This window comes from Plutella xylostella, chromosome 16, assembly GCF_932276165.1.
Source record: "Plutella xylostella chromosome 16, ilPluXylo3.1, whole genome shotgun sequence".
NCBI classification, from domain to species: Eukaryota; Metazoa; Arthropoda; class Insecta; order Lepidoptera; family Plutellidae; genus Plutella; species Plutella xylostella.
Window position 1 is genome coordinate 2,638,216 of NC_063996.1, and position 21,888 is coordinate 2,660,103.

The 21,888-nt window shown below is 38.7% G+C and overlaps 3 protein-coding genes across 6 annotated transcripts in view; 2 read left to right on the top strand and 1 right to left on the bottom strand.

The window, feature by feature from the left end:
* Positions 1–13,410, top strand: part of LOC105394133 (GPI transamidase component PIG-S) — a 60,869-nt gene extending 47,459 nt beyond the window's left edge. For both annotated transcript variants that reach the window (XM_048626606.1, XM_048626607.1), the window contains exons 7-12: positions 6,202–6,296; positions 8,281–8,363; positions 8,916–9,094; positions 11,991–12,132; positions 12,529–12,733; positions 13,208–13,410. In XM_048626606.1, the coding sequence (XP_048482563.1) occupies positions 6,202–6,296; positions 8,281–8,363; positions 8,916–9,094; positions 11,991–12,132; positions 12,529–12,733; positions 13,208–13,319 (816 nt within the window). In that variant the 3' untranslated portion in view covers positions 13,320–13,410. The remainder of the gene's footprint in view (positions 1–6,201; positions 6,297–8,280; positions 8,364–8,915; positions 9,095–11,990; positions 12,133–12,528; positions 12,734–13,207) is intronic.
* Positions 13,411–14,338: 928 nt separating this feature from the next.
* Positions 14,339–15,955, bottom strand: LOC105393899. Its single transcript, XM_011565719.3, has 2 exons — positions 15,407–15,955; positions 14,339–15,098 (listed from the first exon to the last, which is right to left on the bottom strand). The coding sequence occupies exons 1-2, from the start codon at positions 15,813–15,815 to the stop codon at positions 14,464–14,466; spliced, it is 1,044 nt and encodes a 347-aa protein (XP_011564021.3). The 5' UTR covers positions 15,816–15,955; the 3' UTR covers positions 14,339–14,463.
* Positions 15,956–16,480: 525 nt separating this feature from the next.
* Positions 16,481–21,888, top strand: part of LOC105396645 (ataxin-2-like protein) — a 36,059-nt gene continuing 30,651 nt past the window's right edge. For all 3 annotated transcript variants that reach the window (XM_048626626.1, XM_048626627.1, XM_048626628.1), the window contains exons 1-2: positions 16,481–17,044; positions 21,368–21,521. In XM_048626626.1, the coding sequence (XP_048482583.1) occupies positions 17,007–17,044; positions 21,368–21,521 (192 nt within the window). In that variant the 5' untranslated portion in view covers positions 16,481–17,006. The remainder of the gene's footprint in view (positions 17,045–21,367; positions 21,522–21,888) is intronic.

Genomic DNA, 21,888 nt, shown 5'->3' on the forward strand with positions numbered 1-21,888 from the left:
GAAGTAGCGGTACATAAGATTTTTTTCCTTTTTCGCCACCGCTCTAGAGCGGTGGTAGCTCAGTCGGGTAAGCGCCCGCTTCTCACGCAAGAGATGCGGGTTCGATCCCGGCGCTGACATGTACCAATGAGTTCTTTTAACTTAAGTACAATGTATACCAACGCTCTTACGGTGAAGGAAAACATCGTGAGGAAACCTGCATATCTAGACTTAGCACACCTAGATATGTAAACCCACCAACCCGCAGTGGACCAGCGTGGTGGGAAATGGTCCAAGCTTAGGAAGGCAGTTTAGACCTTGGGGATATGCACAAAGGTTCCACTCGAGAGAGCCAGGTGCAGGTACTTACACCCCCACAGAGAATAGAATAGAATACCCTTTTCGCCAAATAAGAATGAATACAGTATACTGTATACTTACTGTATACTTACAGTATACTGTATTCATTCTAATTTCAAGCCAAAGAGGTATCTACACTCTATCCTTATAGTCATGACATTAATGTCCGAAACTTTGTTTTTTTTTATCTCAGATACTAAAAAAACCTGAGAAAAAAACACATTCTAAAATAACTATACAGGTTGTTGCCAAAATGGTATGCTAAGCCGAAACCTAAATCAAAGCATGTTATACCTAAGTTAATGTTATACCTAAGCCTAGAAAACAACAAACCACTGCAAACCACCAAATGCCATAAACAATTGTAATGACTTTTATATTTATTTTCTATTATAATGTTGCATATAGTTTAATTTTTATTTATTTGGAACACAAACAGTACATATCCGTAAAATATACAAAATCCAGTAAAATCCAGGAAACTATACAAATCATATATATATGTTCACAATTTACATTTAGTATTAAATTAATAATGTGAGTGATAATTTTGTGTGGTTACTACCTACATAGCATTTAAAACTTGTCTGAAAAATACTTCACACGAAAATCGGTAGATGTCGCTGATGAAGCACTGTCTACATCGCGGTATGGTTTGGTTTGTCGATATTAATAAACCTAATATTACTTTTAACGCTAATTGACATTATAATGTACTCTGTACGATGAGTATTTTTGCAAAACGGCTGAATTCGAACATGCCTTTATGTATGTTCGTGACTTCGACCGTTCGATCTGCCCACAAATCGACATCCGGTTATAACATTCTAGTCTATGATCGATATCTCACCAACACAGTATCATACTATGACCGTGCTGTTGATAGTGTCAGACAAAACAAATATTCTCTGTATTTAAAATAGCATTTTTGTGTACCTGTCTGAATATTATATGTATTATTAAATGTTTTTATATATTACTAAATGTTCCCGCGCGCTTCGCTTCGCCTTAAAAAGTTTTCCCGTGGGAATTCCGGGATAAAAAGTAGCCTATGTTCTTTCCCAGGGTTTAGACCGTATGTATACCAAATTTCATTCAAATCCGTTCAGTAGTTTTGGCGTGAAAGAGTAACAGACAGACAGACACAGTTACTTTCGCATTTATAATATTACTAGCTGTTCCCGCGAGCTTCGCTTCGCCTTAAAAAGTTTTCCCGTGGAATTCCGGGATAAAAAGTAGGCAATCTTCTTACTCAGGGTCTCGAACATATGTATACCAAATTTCATTCAAATCCGTTCAGTAGTTTTGGCGTGAAAGAGTAACAGACAGACAGCGCTTCGCTTCGCCTTAAAAAGTTTTCCCGTGGGAATTCCGGGATAAAAAGTAGCCTATGTTCTTTCCCAGGGTCTAGACCGTATGTATACCAAATTTCATTCAAATCCGTTCAGTAGTTTTGGCGTGAAAGAGTAACAGACAGACAGACAGACAGACACAGTTACTTTCGCATTTATAATATTAGTTAGGATTAGGATTAGTTAGGATATTCATGTATCCTAATATTATATATATGTATATAAAATGCTCTTAGCATTAAGCCCACCTTTTGTACATGTATTTTTTATATTTGTGTAATAAAGAATTAAATAAATAAATAAAATTATGCGACCATGCCCAAGCCCGTTCCGTTACTGACTAGCACGGTCGCGTGCCGTGCACGGACCGGCAAGTATCGTTTGTCCTCCGCACGCCGTCACCGTCACGTCATGAGAACGAGATGACGGCGCCTAAGTAGCGGTACATAAGATTTTTTACCTTTTTCGCCACCGCTCTAGAGCGGTGGTAGCTCAGTCGGGTAAGCGCCCGCTTCTCACGCAAGAGATGCGGGTTCGATCCCGGCGCTGACATGTACCAATGAGTTCTTTTAACTTAAGTACAATGTATACCAACGCTCTTACGGTGAAGGAAAACATCGTGAGGAAACCTGCATATCTAGACTTAGCACACCTAGATATGTGTACCCACCAACCCGCAGTGGACCAGCGTGGTGGGAAATGGTCCAAGCTTAGGAAGGCAGTTTAGACCTTGGGGATATGCACAAAGGTTCCACTCGAGAGAGCCAGGTGCAGGTACTTACACCCCCACAGAGAATAGAATAGAATAGAATAGAATACGTTTTTCGCCAAATAAGAATGAATACAGTATACTGAATTCATTCTAATTTCAAGCCAAAGAGGTATCTACACTCTATCCTTATAGTCATGACATTAATGTCCGAAACTTTGTTTTTTTTTTATCTCAGATACTAAAAAAACCTGAGAAAAAAACAGATTCTAAAATAACTATACAGGTTGTTGCCAAAATGGTATGCTAAGCCGAAACCTAAATCAAAGCATGTTATACCTAAGTTAATGTTATACCTAAGCCTAGAAAACAACAAACCACTGCAAACCACCAAATGCCATAAACAATTGTAATGACTTTTATATTTATTTTCTATTATAATGTTGCATATAGTTTAATTTTTATTTATTTGGAACACAAACAGTACATATCCGTAAAATATACAAAATCCAGTAAAATAAGGTAATAATCCAGGAAACTATACAAATCATATATATATGTTCACAATTTACATTTAGTATTAAATTAATAATGTGAGTGATAATTTTGTGTGGTTACTACCTACATAGCATTTAAAACTTGTCTGAAAAATACTTCACACGAAAATCGGTAGATGTCGCTGATGAAGCACTGTCTACATCGCGGTATGGTTTGGTTTGTCGATATTAATAAAGCTAATATTACTTTCAACGCTAATTGACATTATAATGTACTCTGTACGATGAGTATTTTTGCAAAACGGCTGAATTCGAACATGCCTTTATGTATGTTCGTGACTTCGACCGTTCGATCTGCCCACAAATCGACATCCGGTTATAACATTCTAGTCTATGATCGATATCTCACCAACACAGTATCATACTATGACCGTGCTGTGGACGTGTCAGACAAAACAAATATTCTCTGTATTTAAAATAGCATTTTTGTGTACCTGTCTGAATATTATATGTATTATTAAATGTTTTTATATATTACTAAATGTTCCCGCGCGCTTCGCTTCGCCTTAAAAAGTTTTCCCGTGGGAATTCCGGGATAAAAAGTAGCCTATGTTCTTTCCCAGGGTTTAGACCGTATGTATACCAAATTTCATTCAAATCCGTTCAGTAGTTTTGGCGTGAAAGAGTAACAGACAGATAGACACAGTTACTTTCGCATTTATAATATTAGTTAGGATATTATTATTATTATTTAATCCTTTATTGCACAAATATATAAATAAGTGTACAAAGGGTGGACTTAATGCTAAAAGCATTTTCTACCAGTCAACCCACAGGATGTATTCATGTATCCTAATATTATATATATATATAAAATGCTCTTAGCATTAAGCCCACCTTTTGTACATGTATTTTTTTATATTTGTACAATAAAGAATTAAATAAATAAATAAAATTATGCGACCATGCCCAAGCCCGTTCCGTTACTGACCAGTAGGGCGAGCACAGGATTCGATACAAATTTTCGATACTACACAAACATATGGAAAAATAACAGTGACGTTCATTCACCTATCGACTATGGTATCGAAAGCGTATAGATTCGAAAGTCTTTGCCCATATAAATTTGACATTTTAGCGATTACGAACTCAATTTGACGCATAGATTCGAACGAAATTTTATCGCTAGCGTTTTTGTTTGAATCTATACGTCAAATTGGTTTCACAATCACAAACGTCCATATTTGTTCCTAATACGATATAAAATTGAAACAACTTTTAAAAATAATTGATAGAATTATTTTAATTTCACTTTGTTTATTTATTTAATTAAATAATATTAAATAATAGCACTTATTTCAACAATATTTTCAAAATATAATCAAAAAAAATGCCGTCACCGTCACGTCACGAGAACGAGATGACGGCGCCGAAGTAGCGGTACATACTATGCTGTATTCATTCTTATTTGGCGAAAAAGGTAAAAAATCTTTGCGTGTCTTTTTAATTAAAATACTATTAAACAAATAAACTACTGCCAAAATAAATGGTTTAATTACGAAGTCAATCATTTTTGCTTGTAAGTATTTTATTTGTCATTATGTTTTATTTTATAACTTAGTTTTTAAATTAATTTAAATAAAAAGACACTCCAAGATTGCTCAAAATCTACGACAAGTATGAAAAAATACATTATACTTAGCGTGTCCACCGCACATCCGTCACGTCGCCGTCACGTCATATTAAACTCGGCCTGTAATATTGTCGTTCTCGTGACGTGACATGGTGGCATGCTGAGGATTCTACCCACTACAACGTATCAAACCATGGCCGTGCTATGAACGTATCATTCTTTCTACGGGGAAAGACATCTGATACAAACAAAAACTACTACAGTAGAGCCTCGATAATCCGTACACAGGCTTATCCGACCGTGTCTGTAATCCGAACTGGGTTTGGCTGATGAAAACTATTTGTCCTTACCCGAAAAGATGATGCTCGGTAATTTGAGGGACAAAGCCATCGTTTGTTGAATAAATAGAAACCGCCAGACTAAAATAGGCAACTTTATTAATAAGTAACTTATGTAAAAAAAAGTTTAAATATGTATCTTAGTAAACCTCAATACATAATATGTTCTAACAAAATATATGGGCTTTTTTTTCGTACTATAATCCGAACGCTCCGTGAGTCCGAACAGGGGTTATGTTTTGGTGTTTCGGATTAACGGGCTCTATTGTATTCGAATGTGATAAGGGTTGTCAGATGTCTTTCCCCGTGGAATGCGATATAGGCCCACTAGAGCGTATCAAAGTATATTACGGCTTCTCCATCCTTTAGGTGTGAAATAGTTCTCGCAGAAACCGGTAGATGTCGCTGGTGAAGCAATCTCTACATCGCGGTATGGTTTGGTTTCTCGTTATAAGTAAATAAAAAAATACGCCAGTATAAGGTCGCATTGTCATAGAATTATGTAGGAGACCATTGCTTTTAAGCGAGTGAAAGTCGTCCTACTGTGCATATTTATTATGTGTGAAAATTTTTGTAATCGCTGGACGGTTGTATAGAACCCACCAGCGATAATCGTTTTATTATTTGATTTGATTAATTATTTCGATCAAATTGTTGTGACAATCTAATTAATAAATGAAAGAGTTATCTAGCAGCCACGGTATAAGATAACAGAATTAATGCATGCAAGGTATGCAATAAAACCAGTCACCATAAGGCTTGGTAGCCTCTGTTTCCTAGGTTCGCTAGTGGTATAAGCAAAGTTTATTGATATAAAACAAAAAGTTATTAAGGCGTTATATATTAGCCTTTGATTATATTATGTATTTTAGTAAGTATTTATTATTAAACATGAACGTTTACTACCACATTTTGTGCACCTTCCTAATTTATTCTTTAAGTCTCTTCCACCCAAAGGTTGCCTGGAAGAGATCGATTTTAGCGATAAGGCCGCCTATTGCGTTGTATCCACTATATTATAAATTGTTATTTGTGTCCTGTTAAGTCAATAAAGTAGTATTCTATTCTATAAAAGTTGATAAAAAATCATAACTACCGTTTGATAGGGTTTTAAAAAAACTGCTAAAACCCCTTGTCATGCTAATTCCAATTTTTAGAACCTACCTCCTTGTATAATTAATAATCCCTATATGTGGAATATAAAAGTGAATCTAAAAACCGCTAATGACGACATGCAACTTCTACATTTTCTTATAATATATAGCCTAAACAGAGATTTCCGGGATAGTCACATGAAAGCTATTAGACGACTGAACCAGCCTCATTTCCTCAGGTCGCCGACACTAGCGACTGGGGGCGGCACTTCGCCGTGCGTGAAGACAGGCTGCACCTGCTGCTGACCAAGCTGGAGGAACGGCTGGCCACCAGGTGGGTGAGGGGTGCTAGACACTTTGATGTGCCTCCAGGTATAATCCTCGACTATTTTTAGACATCCAAGAAATCGTCTTTGTTAATAAATAAAAGTGAGGGTTACAGCTGGAGGGACATGACTTTTGGGGATGCGATGGAAGGATACTCCGACCAGTAGTGGTACTCTCGACGCGCAATCGATTGTGTCACGCTTGCCTTCGAGTCATTTGGCACTCTGGAACACGATGGTGGCGCCACCTTGCCTACCGTATTTGGTGGTTTTCGGGTGAACTAGTCTAAATTCGGTTACGAACGCAAGTTGGTACTCTTGACCGCCATTTTGACAGTTGTCAATATTGAACATACTGGATATACGCAATCGCTAAGGCAAGAAGAAAAAAGTAACTTTATTACTTGTGTTCAGTGTATTCTTGCATGTGTAAAAAAAAAAAAAACAACTGTCACTTTAGGATTCAATAACAATATACAACTTGCATGTGGCTTCGCATTTTCAATAATTTTTCCCTGCTTTCCTGTGTAGGAGTAATCAAACAAAACTTAATTTCAAACATAATATATTGCACCCATCATATGGTCACAATCGATAGCCGGATATCAGCGGCCTGCCGGCCGAGTGAAAAAAGTTCACGTGAAAACATAACCTTCAACAACCAACAAAACAAGTGAAAAAACTATTTGGACTCAAGTAAAGTGCTAAGTAAATGAACATTCACGTAAAAATCAACCTTATTCTGCAAGTGTGTTATGAAATAAACTGTGTTGAACTTATTCGTGTGATAAATAACACTCATTAAATATACAACTTGCATGTGGCTTCGCATTTTCAATAATTTTTCCCTGCTTTCCTGTGTAGGAGTAATCAAACAAAACTTAATTTCAAACATAATATATTGCACCCATCAACTTGTATTTGTACTTGTGAGTGGCGATTTTGTGTGGTTTTGTGTGGTACTGGTATTTGAGACTAAAGATGCTGTGTTATGGCTTATTTAGCACTACGAATAGCGATTTTGCGCAATGCGCAGCGAAGAGATATCGCAAGAATCAGCGGCGAATGGTGAGATATTTGGACGAAGCAGTGGAAATGGGACAGGCGGAGTTCGTCGATAATTACCGCCTCACAAAAGAACTTTTTGATGAACTATGTGGAGACATAGAGCCCTTCATGAAGGATGGGTTTAGGCCTAGTCCACCACGCTGGCCTAGTGCGGATTGGTGGACCCCAACACAAGCAAGCTTGTGCTGAAAAAGTTTATTTATTTATTTGAAGACCAACAAATGATACACTTGTTACATACATCAAGGCTACATAAATAAAATACAGTACAGGCCTCTGACTAGGATTAAGGACTGCTGCCGAAGCAGCAACCGGGCCCCACGGCTTAACGTGCCGTCCGAAGCACGGAAGCGTCCAGAAAAGAACCACTTGAAATTGGTCACCCATCCAATGGCTGACCGTGCCAGTTGTTGCTTAACCTCAGTGATCAGTTACGATCACTGAAGCCCGCTCGACTACAGACGCTTCGATAGTGTCAACTTGACACTATTCACGACAGTTTTTGTTATTTTTTCCTTTTCATTCATTCTTTCACAAACTCGTAAAAAAAGTTTCAAACAATCGTAACCAAATTTTAAGTGAAACCGAATTGTAACCAAATAGACGTCAAGAGTACCAAATCTAAATTGAAATTGGTTCTGACTTGAGCACAATATTAACGCAATATGAATAACCGTCTTGCGTATCAAGAGTAGCAGTACAGGCCAACGGTTATTGGTATTTGTTGTCTGGACAAGGATGTAGGTTCTCATTAATTTCGTAGTTACAAGTCCAGATTACTCAATACAAGCACTTCTGTGGCTAAAACTTGAAGGACTAAGCTAGGGTGGTGCAACCCGAGAAATGCGAACAAAATAGAGTTATGTAATGTAGTCAAAATAATTCGGGAACTGCTGGTCTGATGTACTCTGTGTTTATCTACAGGGTGTCTCCGGAGCCAGCCATCAACCTAGTGCTCTACCTGCAGCCATGCCACACCGCGCCTCTCCGGATATACGACCAGAATGGTACCACCACTAACATACACTCACGAGCAATGAAATAATTTCACTTACAAAAAAAATGTCAAGAAAAAATGACGACCCTTTTTTTTTAGTTGGTAGTTTACTGATGCTCTGTTAAATACACTTCAATATTGCAGACCGCGGCGGTGTCCTTTTCCGTTTAGGAGTTATTCGGTGCTTTTATCACAGAAAATGTTTATTGCTCGCGAGTGTATTAATAAAAGGCTGCCGGCAACGTCTTACAAAAAATAGGTTTATACAGACGAATTGAGAACCTTCTCCTTTTATTGAAGTCGGCTAAACCGACATTTTAATTCTTTCTTCACTAGTTCTAGGCAACTCAATGTATATGTCGCAGGCATCTGGTTTAATCTCCTGTTTGATTGAACTGCTAGCCCGTTCATTGGATGACGCTATTCAGTTGTATGACTAGGCCTAGATGCCTGCGACATATATATAATATCTGTTGAATTTTCTGCTTGGTACGAGTATAATTACTTCAGGCAACTCTACTACTCAACTCACTACTATAACAATAAAATTACTTAATTCCAGACAAGCCCATAGACTCGGCCATCCAAGCGTTCATGTCGCCCAAGTGGGGCGGCGTGGTGCTGGCCGCCCCCACCGCGGCGGACTGCCGGGGGCGGGGGCGGGCGTGGACGCCCCCGGTCAGGGCCGTCATGGGCGCCTTCCTCGCTCAGCTGCGGCCGCTGCTGGGGATTGTGGAGACTGTGAGTAGGAAAGCTTTGATAGATTGATAGCTAAAACACTTATTCTTTAAAATATAGTATAGCAACAAAACAATGGGTGCAGGAATACATTATAAACATAAACACATGTCTATATTTTACAATGATCATTAATTTACCGCGATACAGGCTCAGCCTAGTGTGGACTTCACTGAAATTTCATGCGATCTACCTAATGTCATCATTTAGTATGGACAACTTGTACCATATTATTTTATTTCTCACTGCCTATTGTCTATGCTTACATTTATCTTACAAAATTCGCCCCCCTAAGGCTAAGCCAAGAACTCTTCTGCTGCGTAGTTTTGGTGGAATGAACGTAGAAGACTTGCGGCGTGATGCAGGAAATACGGATTGGGCTCCTGTTCTTAATGCAACTTGTGTTAATGAACAGGTCACCTTGTTCAATTCCCTTCTCACCAAGCTGTATGACGTGCATGCGCCGTTGCGACTGATTAAAGTGAAACATCTTCCGGCGCCTTGGCTCACTGAGGAGATAAAAACTTTGATCCGTGTCAAGAATGCTGCCAAATCCAAGTACAAAGGTCGTTCTACTGAAGCTAATAAGGAGAAATACATTACTTTACGAAATCGCTGCAACAAGGTGTGTAGGGATGCTCAACGCCGCCATATTCATCAATCAGTTGAAAATGGAGATCCAGCTAAAGTTTGGAAGTTCCTACGGTCATTGGGAGTCGGCAAGTCACGTAATGATTCCATACCTAAAGATTTAGACATTGATTCATTGAACTCTCACTTCTCTTCGTCATCAGCCATTGACAGTGCTGTAAAAACTAGTACACTTAGTCGCCTCTCGGCTCTGCCTACTCCTGATTTTCCTCCCTTTTCTCTAAGCCAATTTACCGATTGTGATGTTAAAAAGATCATTCTTTCTATCGCTTCCAATGCAATCGGCACCGACAGTATAAGTCGAAACATGATAATACCTATTCTAGATATAATCCTTCCTATTATCACTCATATATTAAATTCCTCCGTATCTACTGGCATATTCCCATCGTCCTGGAAAGAGGCTGAAGTGGTTCCCCTCCCGAAAAAATCCAATCCCTCCTCATTTTCTGAATACCGTCCCATATCCATTCTACCGTTCCTATCCAAAGTCCTTGAACGCCTTGTCCATTACCAACTTTCCCATTTCCTTACCCATAACAACCTGATGAATCCTTTCCAGTCTGGCTTCCGTCCTGGCCATAGCACTGTAACAGCGCTTATAAAAATCACCGACGATATCCGCCAGAGTATGGATAAAGGCCAAATTACTATCCTTTCTTTATTAGATTTCAGTAATGCCTTTAATACTGTTGATTTCGACATCCTACTTGGAATACTTCGATCGCTTAACATATCTCCAACGGTAATTGGCTGGTTTCGCAGTTATCTGCATGGACGCCGGCAGCGTATACGCATTGAGGAGTCACATTCTCAGTGGTGTGATATCTCGGCCGGTGTTCCACAAGGCGGCGTGTTATCTCCTCTGCTCTTCGCAGTTTTTATAAACTCCATTTCTGAAAATATTTCTGCTTCCTATCACCTTTACGCAGACGATCTCCAAATCTATAAGCATGCTTCTCCTTCAGAGCTTCCTGAGGCTGTTGCATCAATCAACATAGATCTGAATGCAATATCAACCTGGAGTAAAAACCATGGGCTCAAAGTGAACCCTAACAAAACCCAAGTTATTCTCATAGGCAGTCCACGATTGATATCCAACAATAATTTACAGCATATTCCCCCTGTATTATTCGATGGTGTCCATATTCCATTCAGTGATACAGTTAAAAACCTTGGCATATTAATGGATAAGTTTTTTACTTGGGGCCCTCAGATGGAGGCCGTTAGCCGGAAGATTTTTGCGTCAGCAGGTTCACTCAAAAGGTTGCGTAATTTTCTACCTACTTCCACCAAGATCGCGTTAGCACAATCACTTCTCCTCCCCGTTCTTGACTACGCCGATGCCAGCTATCCTGATCTCACCGAGGAGCAACTAAACAAACTTGAGCGTCTTCAAAACTTTTGTATACGGTTCATATTTGGCGTACGAAAATATGACCACATCTCCGAATACCGTACTAAACTCAAGTGGCTCCCAATTCGCCTTCGCCGGAATACCCACATTCTTTCACTTCTTTACTCTGTACTGTTCAATCCATGTACCCCAGCATACCTGAAGGAGCGTTTTGGGATGCGTTGCTCTACCCACAGCTGTACCCTTCGTTCATCGCAGAATCTCAGGCTGAATATTCCTGAACATAAAACGAAATTCTACAGCAAATCTTTTACTGTCCAGGCCGTATTGTTGTGGAATGATTTACCCACAGATATTAGACTTGCACCATCGCTTGCATCATTCAAAACTCTGCTGAATAAACATTATAATAAATTATTATCCTTGCCAGAATAATATTTATTTATTATATATTTAATAGTATGTATATATTCAAGTATATAAGTATGTTTTATGTATTTTATATTACCTATTACTAGGTATAGATTAGGTGTTATAATATTATTTTCCTGTAAGTATAAGTTATGTTTGTAATTTTTTTGCACTCTCCCCTTTTTCTTATGTATAATTTCTCTCCTCCGAGGTAGTCTGGAAGAAATTACTCTTAGTAATAAGGCCGCCAATTGTACCATCTATGTTGTGTATTTCCTCGTGTAATTTCTGTGTTTGTGTGCAATAAAGAATTATCTATCTATCTATCTATCTATCTTACATGGTGTGTAAATATTTTTTTTTTATCATAGCGTTTGATTTGTAACTAAGGTTTTTAAATTTGAATTTTTTATTTAATTCTGTAATTCAACAAACAACGAGTTATAAAATACAATTCAACTGATTTGTCTCTGCCCCCAGGAACCTATAGAGGGCGCGTACCTCGAGCCCCTCCGCTCGGTGGTGCCGCGGCGCTGGGAGCGGCGCGCGCTGCTCCGGACTCGCGCCCTGGACCAGCTCACCTCCGCCGCGCTCACGCTGGAGTCGCTTGCGCAGCTGCTGGGTAAGCTAAACTGGCGTGTAATATTCGTGTACATACAAGATTGTTTAGAAGAGCATGCAAGAGCGTTTATTGCACCTTTGCTATTCAGTCAGCTAGAGAGATATGTTGTTTGTATATTAATTTTATTTATACATTAAAGGTTACTTACTTAAAGTATTGTTTGGCTCTCTAGGAGTAGTTTATTCAGAAACTTGCAATGTTGTGTTTGATTACATGCAATTTGAAGATCATCAATTCTATCACCACCAAAGTCTATTATTTTATCTCAGATGCCTTAGTTTATCACTTTTATGTCTCAGATACTAAATTGATAGATTCTGAAACGGATCATCAAAACTCGATTGTCCCGTGAATGGTGCACGATATCGTTTTATTGCCTTTCATATCTTCCTGCAGGTGAAATATCCAACATAGTGATAAACGACAAAGTGGGCGAGTCCATCAGCTCGGCCGTGGAGGGCATCGAGGTGGCCACGGAGCTGCTGCGGCGCGGTGAGCTGCGGGGCGCCTACGACGAGTCCCTTTCCGCGTGGCAGGAGGCCGAGGCCGCGTTTACTGATCCTAGCCTGCTCGCGTTGCTGTATTTCCCGGATGATCAGAAGTGAGTTGGGGTTTTGTGGTGTACTTACTATTACGGATTTAAAACTGACAATCTGGTAGAATTGGTGTCGGGATTAATTTTCGTAATAAACTTTAAGTAATGAGGTACTTACCTGTATAGGTTTTTATAGTAAAATTAACTTGACCCATAGATTTTTCCGCTCTACGCTCTCTCTATTAATGTAGTAGTATTTACTTCAAAAAATCGATGGCACGATTTCTGAGTATTTATCTTATTTCTTTATCAAATAATGCAGTGTTATACTGTTATTTATATGTATTTTAATAATTAGTTTTGAACATTGCCACTGAACGTTCTAAATCCAGTATCACAGGTATTTCACCTAGTACAGGGGCCCTTGTCACTTGTAACATTTTGACGTGTATGTGTTGAACAATATTTTTTTTTAATTTGAATTATATGTAATAATGTTTCATTCATGTTATTACATTGTATGTAATCGTATTGTTTCAGATACGCCATCTACATCCCTCTGTTTCTGCCCATCATGTTCCCGGTGATACTGTCTATAAAGGCGCTGCTGCTGTGGTTCCGAGGGAAATCCACCAAAGAGAAGACTGAATAATACCGCATTTAACAGTATTACATTATTTAACAGTAATATGTAAAATTATTTTATATTGTGTTGTGAATAAAATTTAACCCACCACTTTAAATGACGTTTCGATTGAATAATACACTACTTTGATGCTCCACAATAGTTTTAATAATACTTTTACGTTGTCGCGATATTTTAAACTTAGGTTCTTACGAGCTATAGGGTATAAGTGCAGATTTACAAACGTTGTGTGGAAATTAGCCTAGTAAGTGTAGTGTGAAGTTCCCAACATTAGATCCCTACATAATATTACTAATATGTAGTACAATAATTAATAAAAAGCATTAGATCATACATATTATAGACATTCTGCTCTCAAATAGGTCCTAGAGTCCGCGCCATCACTGCAGTGTTACGGTAAAGTCGGGAACTAATCTGCCTATCATACCTACTATCGGAAATTTTGTTCAGTGATGTAGCCAAAGGGAAAAACATACTACCTACATTTAAATCTGTGCCGCGGCTATCGCAATCCAGTGGTGTCACGGACTTTACCTCCTTATAGTTTTGACAGATACTGCTATTTCTGTATATATTATATATAACAATACCATCACAATTGCCACAATTTCAGATTCTTAAATATTATTTCCGCTTTAACATCAAAATATTTGGTACTTAGCAAAATGTATTTCCATTATGTTTATCGGATATAGAAAGTACAAAAAACCATTGATATGTGAATCATATTTGGGTGACGCTGCGCTGATCTTATCTTATTATAACTAACATGAGCTAAGCATTTTTAAATAGTTACTTAACAACGGTAATACAGCCATATTTCTCATAATATTGAACTCATGTTGTCTTGGTTAAGTAAAATTTAACCGCATAAAAATAGGAATAAATAAATGCATGTACAATTAGTTATTGTAAACCTAGCATAACTTTGCTACTAATTAATCTAAAATTTTGTAAATTTCCATGGATGTACAAAAGTAATAAATGTATAAAATTATTTTATCAAATAAATTGAAATAAAATCCTTTAAAAATTGACAACACGAGCCCTTCAGGAATCACTAACACGACTACATCAAAGTTATCTACGATACACACTAGGTAGATATATAATTACTTTTACAGTAAAGTTTCCCCATCGTAATCTCTTATTATGACTCAATCCAGTCAGTTTCGGTGATCATCGCCAGGTTTTCCCCAGATTTCCCGGGATAATACTCGAAGTCCCACAGCGCATTGCCCAGGACCAAGGTCTCTCCCTCGTGAAGCTCGAAGTTCAGCGTTGAACATTCGTCTTCACACGGCAACCGCGGTTTAAGCCGTATCACGTTCTTACCTTTAAGCTGAGACATTATAATCAACCCGACATCCAGCTCCAAATACTTGTATCTATCCGTATCGTAGTTATTAGACACAAGCACCCAGTTGAAGTGTGACGGCGGTATGTGAGGGGACAAGAAATACGGTCTCGGCGCTAAAACCCTGAAGGACTTAACAGCTCTAATGTCGCAGTTTTGGAAATGTACGAAAAAGTTGGGGATGTTTGTGTTGGTGATTCGGGAGACTATTTCCTCGAGGTCCATGGGTTGTCGTGCGATGCGGATGTTGGTGAGCAGACGGCAGGGGACAGAGTCTCGCAGGCGGTTGTCGCCGTGTATGACGGCGGAGAGGTTGAGGCCGGGCCGCGTCCAGGCCAGCGCGTCCGCCACCACGACGGGTGCTCCGCGGAGCAGGTGGTGCCCGAACACCTCGCCGTAGCTCGTGTCGGAGACGCGCGCCACGTTGCCTGAGGTTGGACATTTATTTGTGGATAAATACTTTATAAGCAGGTAGTTAAGTAAGTTTAGTTTGGACTTTGGATGTTGAATTGTGCATTTGAAAATATTTCATAACTTTTAAAAAACCACTCAAGGATACATGCGTTTCCAATAAACGGAAACACACCCGTTGATCAGACATTCGCGCAAATAGTAAGATACTTAGCACACAAGTCATGTTTAACTTAAAATACTCCTCTTTTACCGAAAGAAGAACAAAAAATATAATGATGTACTTAAACTTAATCTAGAGATATAAGTAAATGTAGATACTTACGAACTGCTTCGCAGCTGATGCAGTGTGACGTGGAGACAATGTTAGTTTCAATATTCTGTGGCTGCGATCTGTTTATTAAACATTTGCTGTAGTACAAAGTGGTCCAATCCCAGAAAGGTAGAATCTTCACCAGGAAAATTCGTCCCACCGCGCTCGCGTGCCATTGGGCCGTCTCGGTGCGACCCACGGTATAGCCGATGGCTAGAACCATGATCATGAAGAGGGCCACCTTTGTCCATCTCTTTATTGCGGCCTTCTTCACAACATTAGTCAAAGGGCGGCATAAAATATCCATCTCTTCGTCCGTCATTCCAGCTTCTTTGCAGTATTCGTAAAAACATCGCACTTCCGAATCGATAAACTCAAACTTTTCGCGCTGGGACATTTTTGCCATGTTTTTTATAGACATTTTCGTTTGACCTAAAAAATTCCGAAAACGATCAATAACAAACTTACAACGACGACGCGGTCAGTGCGACACGGTTTGCTTGGTTTGGTTTATCGATAGTTGGATGGAAATTCGCGCGCGCGCGTGAAAGCTTTCCGTTCCGCGCCTATTTTCTTTTTATTTATTTTTGTTAGGTTGCATTATTGCAGGTTAATGTTGTATTGCCACACTTAAATATACTTTGTATTGGTTGTTCTGAGGATTTTCGGCGCAGTGCTCTTCGTCATTGTCGTCGGTGCAGGTGATAGGGTGACCAGATGTGAAATGTGAAAAACGGAAGCTAGGCGGAAGTGGGTGTATTCACGGTTTCGTTTTCGACTTATATTGGAAAACCATACGTTTAATATTGTTTAAAAAAGATCGTACCTATAATAAATAACAATAATAAGCCCTCTGCTAAGCAATAATAGCGGAACTGTGAGAATCATGGAATCCCAAAGTTTACACTACGCTTATTTTGTTGCTATGAAAATGGGAAGGAGATTATTTCTTCACAATATTATAAATACCTATGTACAATAATCTCCCCATCAGTTAATTTACTATGAAAGTTGTTGAAGGGTAGAAGGTGGAAAGTAGAAAAATAATTTATTTGTCTAGCAACACCGGTAGTATATTCCGCCATATTGAATGTTCTGAAGTGGAAATCGGTCAATTGTTGACCCTATTTCTTATTTCTAATTAATACTTGTGATTTGTATTTTAAAGTATACTTCATAAATAATGTTTTTTATTTAATAATTTGTGGATTGTGATATACAAGTGATAAAGTGGATTTGAAGCATTTTTGCAATTAGTTTGATGAATACGTCACAGCGCCATGTTGTATCCCTGCGCTGATTGCAGGCACGAGAAATCTGCCAACCCGTTTATTTTCCGGGATTAGTTCCCGTGAATAAATCTAACTGCGATTTTGTACTCAAATATATTAAAATTTATATTTGTTGGCAAATGTCAATCAAATTATCATAATTAGATGTATACTTGTTGTCGTATTTCGAGTGTTAGATCCTAATTTCAACTGCAGTTTTGTGCATCCGCGAAAGTTGAAAGACTGTGTTGTAAAAGAAGTGATAATAATTAGCCAAAATTCCGGTCCCTACGCGCAGACGAGAAGGTGCCTACCCGCCGGGGCAGTCGGGCGAAGGAGATATGAATAACAAACGCAAAAATCGCCAAGGGCCGCCGAGGTAATCATAGTTTTGTAGCCACTAACTTTTAGCGATAGGATGACACATGTCTTTGTTATTGAGGCCATTGTCTAGAAGGGTTGCGAATTTTGTTGATTTCCATGTCAGATTGACAGTTTTTTGCATCATGCTGGCACGATGTTAGTGTAAACAATAGTGGGTGCCGTGTCGGTGAGGTCCAGAGGCGCGGGCACGCCGCCGCGGCCGTGTACCGCGCCGATCTAGTCTAGATGTTTGCCCTACTTTTGCAATTTACTCATGTCGATTAATATAGCCGCTTGCAATCAGCTGATCCCAGCATCTGACCTAATAGTTACATCAACTAAGCGCGATTTTACATTATTCAGTGGTCCTTATGAGTTGTGCTTCATCATAGCTGTAGTCTCTAAACAACACCCTGGGCTCCTGGCTGGCACCCCTCAGTGGCTAGTGAATAGTTGATACTGCTGGGTAATGACCCTATTACACTTCAGCCTTGTTGATTTGATCTAATGATGTGACAATAGTGGAGTTTGAGTGTTTGTGTGCTTTCACTTTTGTCAGTGTGTAGGAAGACAATGATGATGATTGGCAGACGTCCAGAATTTTTAATTAGATCACTTTTTAAGTTCAAATTGTTATAGTAAAGCTTCCGTCTGAAATGTGGTTCGCACATGTCTCAAGCTAATTAGTGATTCTGAAAAAATATGTGAAAGTAATGGCTATGAGCTTTTGTATTATCTCTTGGTCCATGTTCTTACAGCTCTGTAAATGTTGAGTTTTTGGTTGGAATTGTGCAAACCCTTCCTCATTAACAACACCTTCCTACTATGCTGCCTGTTGATTTGCCTTTATGTATCAATCATTGGACAAAAATATTATGTTGTGTGTATGAAAGTGTGAAAAACAAACAATAAATTCTCATTCAAATTCTCGTTTGTCCATAAGTATTGATAGGATTCAATAAATAAGATTAATCATCAATTGCCCGCTGGACTGAGAACCTTAGACAGGTAGCCTGTAGTGGTTGGATGATGAAGGCTGAGGACCAAGTGTAATGGCTCTCCTTGGGAAAGGCCTATGTCCAGCAGTGGATGATTATTGGCTGATGATGATGATGAGTCAGCTTCACTTTTTTTAAATATTTTCTCTCAAACTCATTACACCTACATTATTATACTCTTCACACTAATTATGGGTCACCCAACTCACAATCTCTACCTTAAAATATTTGTACCATACATGCTCACACATTCACAAATACTCATTCACATTACTATATTAAGCATGATACATAGGAACATTCTAAGAATTTCTTTTCTAGACTAGACTTAGCAATAATTTAAATATTTGCAAGCAGATGAATTAATTTATAACAGTATTTACCAGTTTGCATGCATTTGCGAAGCTTATTTTACGCTTCATTGTATGGATGTCCTGTTTTTTCTAACTAACACACTGTTAGAGCAAAAAATTAATAGACCTCTTACAATAAAAATAATTTGTGTGATAAGTATGTATCTAGCTATAACAGCAACATGAGTTTATCATCTGATCTAGTAATTATAGTGCATAGTGGCAATACTGAGGTGATGCTTGTTGATTTGAGTGAATACAGCCTTGATGTGTTTTCTAGTATATAATAATTATGGGAGTTTGAAACCTTCAATTTGCTTGAAAGCTTTCTACACTAACAATAATCCCAATAGCAGTATTTTTTTCAATGCAACTCCACAATGATTAATTATTTTTGTAAAACTAAGCAACTTTCAATGACAATATGAATCTGTATCATATTTTCAGCTTCGCAAAAAGAAGCAACCAGTGTGGACACTCAGGGCCTTACCACAACAACTTAGACAGTGTTTAACACTTGTTTAGAGCTGTCAAACGCCTGATAAATCTCTCAAATTTAGTGCCAATTTCTCCATGGTCGGTTAGAGCTTATGCTCAAAAGTTAACTTTTGACACATCTGTCATGAATTTTATATGGAGATGACATTTTTATAAATCAATCCCTGTCGGTTAGATAACTGACTATAGAGAAATTGGCACTTAGATTTATTTATTTATCCAATCTCACATAATATTATAGTGTACATGTGATAAATAAAATTATGTAGGTAATTATTTTAAACGAAGCCCAAATTTAGTGACTACAATTGTAAAGGGGGCCTAAATACTGTGGCCAGAAATATTATGAAGATGATAGCCTCCTACAGGGCTAGCAGAAGTAAGCATTCAGTTCAATCTATTAAAACCTCCTAGTTCAGTAATTTCGGTATCTTCAAACAAACTCTTCACATACACACTTTTTGTTGGTACCTAAGTTATAATAGAATTTCTAGGAAACCCAACGTCTAGACAGAAGCCTATAGCTGACCTCGATATTAACGAAAACTCCGACATCCTGAATGGAATGCAGTTTTGTCGTGACGTCAGACATCAATCGTATTTGCCGATTCATAATTGGCTAGTTGCTATCACAGTTCCCAGCACAGACCGAATATGGGCAGCTACCAACGTACCATTGTGATCAAAACTAAATTTTGTAATATTTTTTTTTACTTGTAGAATTGTAGATAGATAGAGTACTTTTATTTGTACACCAAGAAATAAATACAATTTTACATTTTACAACTTCATTAGAGCGTAGAAAAGGCTATCTTATCGCTTATAGCAATCTCTTCCATGTACGTAACATTACATAGAGTTTCAAAGTCCACCTACAACAGAGACCGCATTGTTATAATCACCGCCCTCTTAAGCTATGTCCACATTTATAAATGATCCCTGTATTGGTGCGAATCATGATCGCTAGTTTGGACTCAAATATTCTAATAAACGTTGTAACGATAACGCGATCGCGTAGTGTAGGACGCCCTCCGGCTAGATGGGGTGACAACTTGCGAAAGGTGGCTGGTAATGATCGGATGCGGAAAGCTGTAGATCCTGTTGCGTGCTTTGGGAGAGGACTACGTCCAGTAGTAGAATGCTACAGGCTGATTATGATGATACGTCCACCGCAAAACTATGCACTAAGTATGTATGAAAAACTGTCAAAACTATGCTAACTTAGTTTAGCCGGCAGTGGATGCTCGGTTTTATACCTAAACATATCCCTATAAGTAGATGGTAGCTATCATTTTAAAGCGATAATCTTCACAAACATATTGTTTACTAATGAAAGCCACAATTCAGTACAGTAACCAATACCCGATCATATGAATATTTATAAGGGAATACTCGTAGTTAAAATACAGGGATTGCTGGTAACTTTGTATGTCAAGGTCCAGTGGGTAAATGGATTTTAAGTGTTTGGTAGTTTTGGTACATATTTGCTACCTGATTAGTACTATAAAGAATTACCATGTAAATGTTTCAGATGGGATCCACTTAGTTATTAGAACATTAAACTCAGTGATGCGATTTCACTATTAGTTAGGCGGTTGTGGTAGTGACACTTGTGACTTTGTCGAATTACTGTTTAATTTTTTTATTCAATAAGCCAAAAGGCCCTAAATAGACACGGCTTTTAAAATTCCTATCCAATAAAGGAATATTAATTAATTTTTGACTTTGGTGATTAATTGTTAAATCTGGATAATAAACAGACCTATTTGTTACTAGAATATAACCCTTTTCACAGTAATCACCACATAACAATCGAAAGTTCTGTAATATTCAGATAAGTGGCATGATTTCTCCCTCGTAGCAACACCTTGAGCCTCGCTTGAGGCTGTGATATGGGGCAAAGGTCAAATGTACGTTCTATGTCTTGCCTTGACGATAGAACACATACTTGCGGTAAAATGTACACTTGCAATTTTGCAATATGTACATTTTACTACAAATACCCTGTCATGTTACGTTTTCTACAATTTCACTGGCATAAACCAAGAAGAATCTGGTCCACTAGAGGGTTCCATAAGTTTAACGAGTCTGTGTGTATCGTTCTGTGATAGTCACAGTAGTAAACTGTCGCAGCTCCGAAAGGCTGAACCGATTTTCGTTTAGTTTTTTTCACATCATAGATATAGATAATGTTTATTTATTTAGTTATTGATTAACCCCTTGATGACGCAAATCTTTACGCGGCCGCTGTCCTTCCTACCTCTACCAATGGGACTACCACCAGCGAACATTAGCAATAAACTATGCATAACCACCATCGCTCGCTTGTCAAATATAACGTAACTTGTATGGATCTGGCAGGCGAGCGACCCCGCTTGTGGATTGTTATTGCTGTATCTATTATTAACCCCTCGTCTGTCGCAAGCCTTCAATTCTCCGTCTTTCCAAAACGTCTACCCATAACTTCTATTAACCCCTCATCTGTCACAGGTCGCCGCGAGGGCGCGTGGTGGCGGAGGGCGTGTACAACAACGCGCACTTCATGCACGCGGCCACCAGGCACGTGGGCGAGATGGTGCAGGTGCTCACGCAGTCCGGCAGCCTGTGGGAGGGCGTGTTCCGCACCTTCAGCTCGCAGTTTGAGGTGAGTGACGCTTTAACCCTTAGTTTTGGTTAACCCTTAAGGCCTTAATTAATTAAGTCAGGGAATATAGATCCCCGAACTTTTTAAAGTTTTACCGATTTAGTGTCTAAAACCATGCCCTATTAAGGGTTAAGATCGTGGGATATTCGAAAGGAGGATCGGAAGGAGTCATTTCGCACATCCCGTAAACTGTACTCCATATACGTCCGGCTTCATACCCTGGACAGCAAGCGAATGACGCTATTCTGACTGACTTATCCCTTTACCATGGTGACAAATCGTAGTCAATACTCGGCTTGTCGCTCGTGGATTTGCTCGTGTGTGTCAATGTCTATTATGACTACACCATAGTTCAGGCGGTAGTGTA

Bases quoted from the DNA above. Each gene is read 5' to 3' on its own strand.
- LOC105393899 (XM_011565719.3), bottom strand. From the start codon at position 15,815: ATGTCTATAAAAAACATGGCAAAAATGTCCCAGCGCGAAAAGTTTGAG. The intron at 15,099-15,406 runs GTAAGTATCTAC...GTCCAACCTCAG, and splicing joins CATCAGCTGCGAAGCAGTTC to GCAACGTGGCGCGCGTCTCC.